The sequence below is a fragment of the Stylophora pistillata genome, chromosome 4 (genome assembly GCF_964205215.1).
Source record: "Stylophora pistillata chromosome 4, jaStyPist1.2, whole genome shotgun sequence".
NCBI lineage: Eukaryota > Metazoa > Cnidaria > Anthozoa > Scleractinia > Pocilloporidae > Stylophora > Stylophora pistillata.
This window is the reverse complement of record NC_142522.1, coordinates 44,668,566-44,680,951: the sequence shown is the minus strand read 5'-3', so window position 1 is coordinate 44,680,951 and position 12,386 is coordinate 44,668,566. Positions and strand designations below refer to the sequence as shown.

Sequence of the window (12,386 nt, the reverse complement as noted above, 5' to 3'; positions counted from 1 at the left end):
AGAATAGGCGAAAGAGTAGTTATAGAACTTTGCTCAACGTTTTACAAACGAACAAATTGTGTTGAAGAATTCAGATCTTAACGAATGAGAGTCACTGATTAACGCAATTGTTAACTGCAACTACCTCTCGTTTTAACTCTCTGAGTCACTTTTTGTGAAGGATTATTAGATAACAAATTGTTTTTAGGCCGCGTTTCAATCTTTTTAAAACAAATTTAGTATCACAAAATTATTTCGAAATCACTTTTGCAGTAAATGGTTTGAACCCGGGGGTAACATGTGGAGGTGTAGTCTGATCGTCCGGGTGAGTGTAGTCCTGAGAAGGACTGTTGTCGGTGGTAGTGACTGACGTTTCGACAACCTGTGCGGAAGTCATCATCAGAGTCACGTGAATGATTGTTGTCAGTAGAATGTTCTTATTCCAGTTCGTATGAAATGATCGGTTGGTTTTGCCGTGATGTTATTGGCTGTAAGACTCAAGTGACGTAAGTCGGTCGTGATTGGTCTGTTTCGATCTGTCGGTAAAGTTAGGTCGTTCTTTTCCGGTCGTTTGTGATGTTTATGTCGTGAATGAGTCGTTTGTATGGAGCGGGTAGTTGTTGACATCTGTTTAGGGGAGTCTGTTCTAAGTTAGTAAACCAGCTTTCCAGAGTCAGTCGTTGAAAATAGTCAGTGCTGTAGGTTAGGCATTGCGCAGAGTCCCAGTCAATGTTGTGGTTGGTAAGTCGATGGTGTTCAGCAATGTGATTGCTGACATCACCTTTCCTCGTCGTCCGTCTGTGTTCAGTCAGTGTTGTTGTGAGGTTTCTGCCAGTCTCACCGATGTAGGAGGCTTGGCAGTCAGAACAATTGATCTTATAAATCGTTCCCTGTCTGTTCATCGGTTCGTCTTTGTCTTTAACGTTGGTTAGTAACTGACGTAGTGTGGTGATGGGTTTGTGGGCGACGCGGATAGTGAAGGGTAGTAAGATGCGCGAGATGTTTTCAGACATGCCTTTTATGTACGGTATGGTTGCTGTAGTCGTAGGGGTTGCGGTGTCGTTTGTTTCGGTAGTGGTAGTGGGTCGGTGAGTGTTTCGTCGGATGAAGTCGTTGTTGTAGTTGTTCTTCGTAAAAACACGGTGAAGGTATTTGTTCTCGTCGGATAAGCTGTCTGTCGAGTCGCATTCTAGTTGTGCGCGTCGTGTTAGAGTTCTGATAGTTGTGACTTTGTGTGATGTAGGGTTGTAGGATGACTCGTCTAGTAATCTGTCGGTGTGTGTCGGTTTCCTGTAAACTGTCGTCCGTAATGAGTTGTCGTTGTGGCTTACCAGGCAGTCTAGAAAAGGAAGTTTGCCATTTTCTTCGACTTCTCTGGTAAACTGTATGTCAGTGTTTTGTTCAGTAAGGTGGCGGTGGAATGCGTCAATTTCGTCGTGTCGAACGGCGGTGAAGGTGTCGTCAACGTAACGTAACCAAAGCGGTATCGTTTGTCGGCAAGTCGAAAGGGCGCGTTCCTCGATGTTCTGCATCACAATTTCTGCTATAACAACAGAAACTGGAGACCCCATGGCAGTGCCGTGTAACTGTTTGTAGTGTTTACCGTTGTACTGAAAGTAAGTAGACGTTAGGCAAATGTTTAGCAAGTCCATAATGTCGTCTGTCGGTAGCGGTAGTGGGTCGGTAGATTGTCGGATTGCAGTCTCAGTGCATTGTAATGCCAATTGAAGTGGAATACTTGTGAACAGTGATTTCACATCAAATGACACTAGTTTGTAGTCGTCAGGTATCTGAACAGTCTTGGTAGCGTTAATGAAGTCTTCAGTGGAGTGTAGTTTATGTCTGGATTTGTCGGTTAGCGGTTGTAGTATTGTCGTCAGGTACTTGGATAGTTGGTATATGGGAGAGCCACAGAAAGAAACAATACGTCGCATCGGGAAACAAGGTTTGTGTAGTTTCGGCAAACCGTAGAGTTTCGGTGGCTGTGGTACCGAGTACCTCAGTCGATAGTACCGTTGGGTGTCAAAGGCGTTCGTTTTCTTGAGTGTCAGTAGTTTACTGTTGAGTTTACGTTGAAGTGCAGGAGTTGGGTCACGTTTGAGTTCTTCGTAGGTTCGTTTGTCGTTAACTAGTGCGTCCATTTTGTCGTGATAGTCAGTTTTGTCCATAACAACAGTAACTCGTCCTTTGTCGGCTGGTAGGATGACTATGTTCTCGTCGTTTCTCAGTCGTTTCAGTGCGCGTTGTTCGTCTTTAGTCAAGTTACTGTCATTTAGTGACGTTGATTGTATAGTGGAGGCAATTCTGCTTCTGATGTTATCCTTGGTCGGCTCCGATAGCTCTCGTTGCCGAGACAGGGCCGCCTCAACACTAGATACAATAGCCACGGTCGGTATGCGTTTAGGTGTTACTGAGTGTTTTAGTCCGTATGATAGTACCTGAGTTTCAGTCTTGTCTAAGGAACGAGAAGAAATGTTACTTACCCAGTTGTCGTCCGGTTTGCTTCGTCTCTTTTCTTTGTCGCGTAGCAGTCGTGTCAATTTTTGTTGATGTCCAGTGCGGGCGCGTTCAGTCGTCTTGTTGGCTCGTTTGTCGGCAATTGTCGTAACGGTGTCAAGTAGGTCAGTTAGTATCAGCTGTTTCAGTTGGTCGTGTACTTGTCGTAGTTTGTTTCTGTGGCGTTTGAGTCTTCTGTGGCAATCATTTATCCGCGCTTTGACCAGTCGTCTGCAGGTGGCTTAGAACAGACTCCCCTAAACAGATGTCAACAACTACCCGCTCTATACAAACGACTCATTCACGACATAAACATCACAAGCGACCGAAAAAGAACGACCTAACTTTACCGACGGATCGAAACAGACCAATCACGACCGACTTACGTCACTTGAGTCTTACAGCCAATAACATCACGGCAAAACCAACCGATCATTTCACACGAACTGGAATAAGAACATTCTACTGACAACAATCATTCACTTGACTCTGATGATGACTTCCGCACAGGTTGTCGAAACGTCAGTCACTACCACCGACAACAGTCCTTCTCAGGACTACACTCACCCGGACGATCAGACTACACCTTTCTTTGTGGAAAAACCAAGTTATTCATAAATTCTGATTGGGGAAATGATTTTCAAATCTACTTTGCGTCGCTTTTTGAATATGATAAACTTATGCAAGATAATGAGTAATAAAATTTGAGGCGGAGAAAAGGAATTGAGCCTATGTGATAAATAGTCCAGTCGTTTAAGACACCTGACTTTCAGCACAGTTAAAAGAAGAAACACCAGAAGACTTACAGCGTTTTGATGAACATTCCCTGTCACATAATGCGTCAAGTTTCTTATCCATGGCCCCTAGATTGTTTTTCATTTCTGTTGTAAGACTAACAGTGGAGGCGCGGTGGCCTCATTGTTGGTGCACTCGACTCCGGATCGAGAGGTCCGGGTTCGAGCCCCGGCCGGGACATTGTGTTGTGTTCTTAGGCAAGACACTTTACTCTCACAGTGCCTCTCTCCACCCAGGTGTATAAATGGGTACCGGCAATTTAATGCTGGGGGTAACCCTGCGATGGACTGGCATCCCATCCAGGGGGGAGTAGAAATACTCCAAGTCGCTTTATGCTACAGAAACCGGAGTTAAGCATCGGCCTAGTGGGCCACTAGGCTCGTAAATAGACTTTACCTTTATAAGACTCACAAACTCACTGAAAGCTTGAGGAGGCGGTTCGCCATTGCATATTTGATGTACAACAAAGCGTTTTTCGCTTTTCTCGTCGGTGCTTGCCACGGAATGACTAACTTTGCAGTTGAGGACGAGAAGTATCACTGGGATAAAGAGAAAGGTGTTTGAAGCGGAGGCCATGTTGCAGTTTAAGCAAATAATGGTATTCCTTGCGCTGACTTCAAGTATTCAAGGTTGACCAGCTAAAAGAGTCTTATTCGCGATCACGTTCGTCAGTATTGAGTAGTAATTTCCTGTCATATCTTATTACAAGGGAAGCCTTCTTTTTCAGTTCCGCTTTCGTGTATATTGCAATCACGCAGCAATACTTGCATTACTACAGTTGAAAGATGTTTCCACGTCAGCTTAGTCAAAGACGTAAATGGCCGTTATCCGGACTTATCCTTTTTTTTTTTCTTACGTCAAGCACAATTTGGAATTGTCATCGTGTTACCCTCATAAACTCAATGCCCGTATGCATTCGTTGTTTTAGTTCGAACCGGAGGTTGATGCCATGCGGTTATTCTAGGTTGGAGTAAACAAGGAAAGCTATTTTTTTTTTTAAATCGACGCCACTAAGTCATTCAAAGGTTTTGTCAGGGCATCGCTCACTCCCTTTGGGGCGTGCAAACCATGAGCACGTTTGAACAGAGTAAATCATTTGCAAATGTAATTGATATGAAGGACCTCACCGGATATCAACAACCTGCAAGGTTTTGGTAACCTGCCAGGTCAATAATTATGACAAATCAGCTTACCACGTCTCTGTTTATTGAACCTGAGATTATCATATGCTGAGCGCCGACACTGGTGTCACTATATATACTCAACAATTCCGCACTGTTTAGTTGCCGGTGCATATAGGCAGTACTGTTCTCAGGATGAGTTTTATGACTCTTCTTAAAGAGAAGTCTTACAGCCACAAAATTCTTTTTCCGGTCTGGTAACTTCCCTTCACAATCTGCTTATGTAAGGAATGCTGTGAAAGACATCAGTTCCATGAAGAATTTTCTTAAACACAACTTGAGTCTCGTGGCTACAAAATCCCATCTCGGTCTTTTAAATTCACTTCACGAATCTGCTCAAGAAAGTGTTTTACTTCCTGAAGTGGAATATAATAATTATATAGTCGAGAAGAAAATCGTATTTTTTTATACTGCTAATATAATAACTACACATATCACATCGATCACTTTTCAGTATGTTAATTAGTGAATGGTTTAAAGTAATAAATTATTTTTACGTTAAATATGACGTCAACTGTAAGATGTGGGTTTATTTTCTCAGTATTCTTGGCCTTTCCTTTGGTAATTTTACTCTAAAATGCCGGACGGTTCTGCAATTTTCGCAAACCCTTCAAAGTTAAGGCAGTGGCAGCAGTCGGAACGGCCAGTAAATTTTCCTTCCTTTTTCGTTACTTGCCAAGGGACTGATCAGCTGAGTTCATTTTCAAAGAACATGGCGACATACAACATTACATTTTATGGGTTTGGTCACCATGTAATCCTTCAGGTTTTTAGTGTTTGAATTTTCTTGACTTCCTCAAAGAATTTTCTTCAAAAATATGTAAGACTTGGGCGTGGAATTTTAATGTAAGTGGCGACACCGAACAGTAAGTAATACAGTTAACAGCTTCAGGACAGAGATATCTGCTTCCGTCAGGATCTTGAGAAATTCTTGCGGCTAGGGCCGCGACAGGAAAAAATCATGCAAAAACTAAACAATCCTTACTAATTATTTACTTAATAAATCCTTTGTCAGCACAAATAAATGTCAGATGAAAACCACAAAGAATTATCACTGTAAAAGAGACAATTCAATATATTTTGACAACAATGAGTCTATGTGGCGACGCGATTCCGTCAGCTTCTCAACAACATGAATGAGGAAATTATTTTATTAATCAGTTTAATGGTTCCGTTGATTTATTTCAATAAATTGTGCTATTTTAAAAGGGTCAAGATAATTATCTGACAGACCATCAACAGTGAATGATAGGATTCTTATCTTCCTGTTGAGAAGTTGAACGGTATTTATACTGTCAAATAGAAAATAAGTCAAATAATCGAGTGATTATTTCGGCACAATTCCTGAAGGACTTGGCGCCATTTGAAAGAGTTTTAACTGACGTAATCTGTTCAAAGTGGATTGATTACAGAAGCTCAGATCATCTTTAACAGTTGGGCTCAATTGGAGCCGGCCGGAAGAAATTTGTTGAAAGGCGCTTACGTCGCATTGGAGCTGCACTTTTGATAATCAGGATAACGTTTCTTTTTATATCGATAGATGAATTTTTGTTTAGGTGTTCAGAACTTTAAATCACTTCTATCTCCAGCCAGTCAAGCTGTCCATTATCTAATTTCGCGTCGCGTGGCTTTTTTCCGTAGATAAAAGTCTGTAATTTATCTATCTCCGCTAATAAATAATACATTGGGAATATCTCTTTATCGTGATTGTGATAGTGATCGTGAGTGTGATTGGTGTGATTCTTGTTGCCCTGGTGATTGTCGTTCCTGTAGTGAATCTCATGATTGTCATCAATATCGTCAGTCGTTGTGAGAAATAACACAAACAATAAAAACATTAACTAATGAGTCGTAAATGATGAGGTATTTCGCGGCCATCCTTCTTTAGCAACATTCAATAATGTAAGCCGTAATTCACATCGTTGTCTTCCAATTGCAACTGATTTTTCCATTTTACAACGGCTGTTACGTTCACTTATTTCCTGGTTTCTCGTGTTTGTGTGGTGTATTCTGAATTTCAAGTAACATTGTAGTTTAACTATTACGTGTTTTCCTACGTATTTGAATAACTTATTAAGTCTTTTTTTCGTTTTTCAACAGACCAACTGCCATTTGCTTATATTTCTATGTCGTGTATGCCACAAACGTTGTCGTAGTATAGAATGTAACATTTCTTATTTATTGCTTCTGCTCTTAAATTCGAAGTCGAACAGTCATTTGATAAAGATGACCTTACTATGTCAATGGGTATCAATACTATTGCATTCTTTGCAAGTCATTTTAAGTTTGGCCTCTGAAGAGATATTTCTTTATCGCATTTGTTTTATCTCCATGAATTGGCACAGCTCTAAACCCGCAAATTTGATATTAATGAGCAGAAATTTTGATGTTTTTTTCTGTTCGTTTTCATGTGACTTTAGCAACCGCTGATTACTCGCAATATCTGTGGAGCTGAAAATTGACAACCTTTTCATCTTCATGCATAATGCAGCTCACTAAAAACCATTTACTTGTGCGCAACCAATCGATTGTTGTTGTACTATCACCATGATAACTGTACGGAATTATGGAAAACTGCTTCTACCCGTATAAAAATTAAATTTACTCGATGCTTTAACTTATCTGTTAGTTATACACTCACCAATTAAGATATTGCCAATAACTGGAAGTCGGAGCTGTTCCCCTCTTGCGTGATACAATTTCTGTTTTCGCTTTATCCGAAGTAGGTAAGAGTATCTGCTTGATGAATGAAATATCCTCTCTTTCTAAGAGGTCAAGTGAATTAATTGAAGGGCTGCACGATAAGGCACCTATATAAAAATGCTCACAGTGAAATTTCGTTGAGTGTTGTCTCTCCGAAATTTAGTTGATAAATCTGCCTGAGTCCTCATAGTCCAGCCAATGTGCTTGATATGTCATTGAAATAGATTTGATTTTCTCCAAATCACGTATCTTCCTAACTGAGTCAAGTATACCGACCATCTTTTACCAGCTGGAAAACTAACTTGACTTTGGTTTGGCTATGATGCTGTCGCCGCGTCAACGCCACGAAAAGCTGCCCGTCTAAGATTGGAGATCTCGTAAGTCACAATAGCTTTCAAACTTAACTTTAGTTAAGAGATATCACGGTAGACTCGCCAGGTTGAATCTCTATACAGGTGCCATGAAGGATTCACTGATGAGGACAAACTACTCCGCTTACACAGAACACTGATATCTATCTTTGACCAATCTGTAAGCTGACACTCTTCAGCGAAAGAGGTCTAGTCGTCAATAGAACTCGAATACTCCACTTATCTTTGTGGCAAACATTCCAACACTATTGCGGTAACTGTAGGATTGGGCTAAAAAAAAAGCACTGCGACCGATCTGCCATAAATATGAAAGAGTATCATTTTCTACCTTGTCAGCTGTAGTGGAAAACTCTTCAAGGGTCTTTACACTATCCATCATCCTTTATTTAGGTATATTTTAATCATCTTAACTTGCATTATCAGAATTACCGTAAGAGACGCCAGCCTGATCTTTTTAACAAATACCCTTGTTTTGTTTGTCGCGAAATAAATCGAATATTTTGCAATGCTTTCTTTTGTTTGCATGATAAACCGCGCCTTCTTCTCTGCAAAGTGAAAACAACCCTCCATAGGAGGTAATAATCTCATTTTCTATGTAATAAAAGTCAATCGGTGTCTGAGTGAAGGTCTTACCCAAATGCTACGCATTATTTCTGCTATCTTCATTGTCTCATATAAACAGTCACTGGTTTGCCTTCTGTGATAACGTATTCCAACTTTGACTTAATCTATATACTGAATGAATCTAAAATAGTCATCGGTTGAGCAATTTACCACATCTTGTACTGAGTACTACTTAGAAATGTGGATTAAAAATCTACGTCTCGATTCTTTAGGCTACGTGGGTTTCAACAGTGAGATTACTGTTTGCCAAAGTGTGTCGAGTGGGTCACTATGTTATTGTGGACCCTGGTTGTCGGCAGTGCTAGTCTCTGTCGAAGCTGTTCCTTGCTATTCATTGATTTTTGAGTCTTGCGCTGTAGTTTAATATTTCAAAAATATAGCTTCGTTATAATTCGAATTTGAGGAGTTCTATTTAGCCTGCATTCTTGCGGGTAACACAGCTAAGTAATAAAGTTTTTGGACAATGTTGTTATTGTGAAACCAAACGAATGAAGAAATTGCCTTTTAACTGATCCCATATTTACAATTCCCCAACTGCACGCCCCTAAAAATATTAACAACCACTCACCTTTCCCACGAAAAGATATTTCCTAAAACGGGTCACCGTTGGCCTGCATTTATATCAATTTAGGAAGTGAAATGTAAACTTGAACAACATCAAACCGTAATGCGGGTGTATGCACGAGCGAGTCTTTAGCAATCACTCAAAGAAACAAAATTTTTATTATGGTGTTAATTGAAGGCATTGCTCTTCTGTCGCGGCGTTCATGACAACGGCATTCATCCCAGAGAAAATACACAGATTAAAAAGGTCAATTAAATGAGCGAGAAGCGACAAAATTGTAAACGTTCAAGACAACTAATTAAATAACTATTTTTTACAAACTGCAAGATATGGAGCCAAATTTCTGCTTAGAAATACATGCACATATGCAAGGAGGTTCCCTATTTGCCAAAAAACAAGATTGCATGATCATTTAAACTATCCTTTTGATTTAGTGTTTTACTGTCGGTGGAAATGATAAATGAACTAAAGAACAATACTGTCAACTTCCTTTCCACTGTTCAGCACTAAGCAAAACTGTTTTAGAGGAGATGATGAGGTCATCAAGACGAGTTTAACATTCGCTCACCGGAAGCTTACACTATTGCTCAGGAACGAGCTTGAATTGTGAATCTTCGGTTTTAGTGGTGAAATATGATAAATCATTATAGTTTACGAGGTTAACTTGATTGTCTCAGCCTCGGATTACCTGCTCTATGTAAACTGGGTAGCTTACTTAATGAACATCAGTTGTTTGAAAAGCAAAATCTAGGCTTAATATTCAAAGACAGTCTTGAACTCTTCATGGTTTCCGCCCGAACCCACGAAAAACGACATGGTTGGAATGCGGTCAGTAATCAGTCAATCAGTCGGATGATCCGCATCCTTTTCCCTGGCCGATGGGAATTTACATTGCACTTACGTATGAACTAAAAGCACGTTTTGCCCCAATTCTAGTCGAAACCAGACATTCTAGTTTGTTCATAACGCGTAGAGACAAACTGTAAGTGCTGGAATGTTCTAAAATGGCCCCACAGTTGATCGTGAATAGCTTCACGCCCAAGTGACAATTTCGACACGAAATCTGTGCTCTTGCCTCTTAAACTTATTTACGAAGTCACAAGCTGTGACATGATTGTTATTTCTCCTTTCAATCGTTGACTTTTCTTTTTAAATTAAGGCTAGTTCATGGAAACAACTAGCAATGATTAGAGGAAAAACATTGCTTATCATGCTTGCTTAAGTCGTAAGACTACGAGAAGGGATGTAAAGACATATTTGAATACACAACCTGGAGGTTGGATGATGGACAAAAACTGGGTATAACATTGTAAAAGTGTGGTACAGGGCGAAAATGAGTGTTAACTTCTCCACAGCAGGGAAAACCAGTTTGAAAATGGTTAAACATATTGTTCATTTCTTCCCACCGTAAACTCGCTTCATAGTCTGGTGCCATTTGTTTCTTCCACTTTGTTCTTCGATTTTGAAACCATGTTTTGACTTGAGTGTCTGTAAGATGAAGTCCCTTAGCCAAATTGTTTCTTTCTGTGATTGTCAAGTATTTCTTGTCGTGAAATTTCTCCTCCAGAGATTTTAATTGGGTGCTGGTAAACGCTGTACGTCTTCTGCGAATCTTGTTGATGTAAAGGCTCTCACGGCTCGAAGGCATTATATCATCCTCGTAATTTGGGTTTTCCTCTGGTGAATTAGTGACACAAACTGCCTCTTCTTCTTTCAACGCGCGATTCCCATCGTCATCTAAAGCGAAAACATTACTCCGCGAAGTTAAGAGAAGGTCTTTGGATGCGTATATTTCAATTGAACAACAGTACTTGTTAATGAAATCAGAAGCAAACTTACTTTTGTCGCCTGTGCTTTCTCTTGATTCGTGAATGTGTTGATCTCCTGAGGGGCTTGAATCTCCTCTTTTTTGTTCGGAGCGTCCCAAAATCGCATTGATACTGAACGAAGCCATAGACATGTGATGCTTACGAGCAGAAGAATGTTAATGACGATAACTTCCCCAAGAAAGTAATAAAATCAACAACCATTCGTAGCTGTTAAATATTGTGATACCAACATCCGGACACGATTAATCTCTTTGACAGCCAATTAGATATGTCTGATAACCTTCGTATGTTTCCACTTAAGAGAACAAAGAACCGGTAAATGTTTAGCGCTAACTATAAACAGAAATATGTATAAGCGATCAATTTGACATGTAGATAATTATATCAACAAATATTTGATTGCGAAGATATGAGTTCATGTACAGCGTTTGTCTTCGGTTAAATTTGAGCACCTCAGCCCAGCGGTTATCTCTTGAATCTCTGATCGTTTTGAACTTCAAACTGGGTTATTTTTACCCACCCTCTAGAAGTAACAAATAATCAAATTAAAAAAGAATTTTCCCAATGAAGTCAAGGTTCGTCTAATTGCGTGAGGAATTGTAAACAAATGTTATTAGAGGCCTTGCAGGCCTTGGAATTAATTCAACAAATGTCAAGCTCATTGAAGCCGACAATTGCCTAATTATCGAATTTCCTGTACCAACTGTAGTTCCATTTTGGAAAATTTTAAAAGCTATGTTTTCAATGCTGGGATGGTTGTTTACACTTTGTGCTCAAAGAAAATGTTGCTTGATAGATAAAAGAATTTAACCTTTTTAAAGACAACGTTTTTGTCCACTTGACATAAGGTGTTAGATCCAAGCTCAAACCGTTTAGATGATGAATGGGTTGAGTGTGCAGTGTGAATTCCCCCACGAAGAGTTAATTTACAGATGTTCTAATAACGATTAAATATCATAATCAACTAACGCTTAAACTCGAAGTTTTAAATATTTGTGGCTATTTTGAGATCGAAAACGTTGTTTTTTGTCACAGAGTACTGATTTGTCCGAATATAACCTTTCCAGTTTTATTCCCCAATGTTGCATGAAGAACGAAGAATTGATGTCAGATGACAGCTGAGAACAACTAGACTTGAAATAATCCATAGACAATGCAACACCATAACAATAACACGTACTTGCGAAAAATAAATTAACATACGCTAAAGGTTGTTTATTCCTTGGAAAAAAAGATTTGGTGACCGTATGTCGGAGTGCACACCAATGGTGCATTATATCTATTGCTTCAAGGGCGACCAAGACATGTACACAAGTAAAATTCCTTTCGCGTGCAATGTTTAGATTCGACATCATTGAAAACGTATTAACTTTCTGACAAAGTAATCCATGCTATGAGTAATCCTGACTTCCTGCGCATTTAGCCTTATTGGATCAGGCGTTGCTATGCTTAAGGCAAACATCTAAGTGTGTTATTTATCTGAAAATTGTCTCGTATTCTGTGGTTTCTTGGCACTGGTTCGGAATCGTCGACCAATAGCACCTGCTTAACTAGGGCAAATGCCCATAAGCACAGGTCATTGGGATAATCCTGTTGTAAGCAGTTAGTCATAACTCTAATCTGGAGCATTTGTTTATAAACGTTTACTGCCTTCAAGTAAGTGGTTTACTGATCGGTCATTTAGATGAATAAGGCCGTTCACCCCCAAACGTAAATCCGGCTTTGAAGTCAAAGCTTCTGATATCTTTGCTAACTGTGCACAATCCGGTCCTAGACACTTGGGTTGAGGACAACATTGTGTCCGTAGGCGCCTGGTACTAGAGGCGACCACGTCCACGTGCGC

General features: G+C 39.9%; 2 protein-coding genes and 1 long non-coding RNA gene across 5 annotated transcripts in view; 1 reads left to right on the top strand and 2 right to left on the bottom strand.

The window, feature by feature from the left end:
- The window catches only part of LOC111326676 (uncharacterized), a 25,662-nt gene extending 18,046 nt beyond the window's left edge, over nucleotides 1–7,616 (bottom strand). The window contains exons 1-2 of one of the 3 annotated variants that reach the window (XM_088757384.1): nucleotides 7,093–7,616; nucleotides 3,667–4,807 (exon numbers count right to left, since the gene is read on the bottom strand). In XM_088757384.1, coding sequence (XP_088613510.1) covers nucleotides 3,667–3,846 — 180 coding nt within the window. In that variant the 5' untranslated portion in view covers nucleotides 3,847–4,807; nucleotides 7,093–7,616. The other 2 variants (XR_002694465.2, XR_016000145.1) reach the window with 2 other exon arrangements.
- LOC148733958 (uncharacterized) lies at nucleotides 7,407–8,035 on the top strand. The gene is made up of 2 exons (XR_016000146.1): nucleotides 7,407–7,531; nucleotides 7,610–8,035. It is a non-coding gene; the product is annotated as an uncharacterized LOC148733958 (long non-coding RNA).
- An 818-nt stretch (nucleotides 8,036–8,853) lies between these two features.
- On the bottom strand, nucleotides 8,854–10,918 carry LOC111326654 (homeobox protein B-H1). Its single transcript, XM_022930701.2, has 2 exons — nucleotides 10,554–10,918; nucleotides 8,854–10,451 (listed from the first exon to the last, which is right to left on the bottom strand). The coding sequence occupies exons 1-2, from the start codon at nucleotides 10,672–10,674 to the stop codon at nucleotides 9,946–9,948; spliced, it is 627 nt and encodes a 208-aa protein (XP_022786436.1). The 5' UTR covers nucleotides 10,675–10,918; the 3' UTR covers nucleotides 8,854–9,945.
- Nucleotides 10,919–12,386: the final 1,468 nt, after the last annotated feature.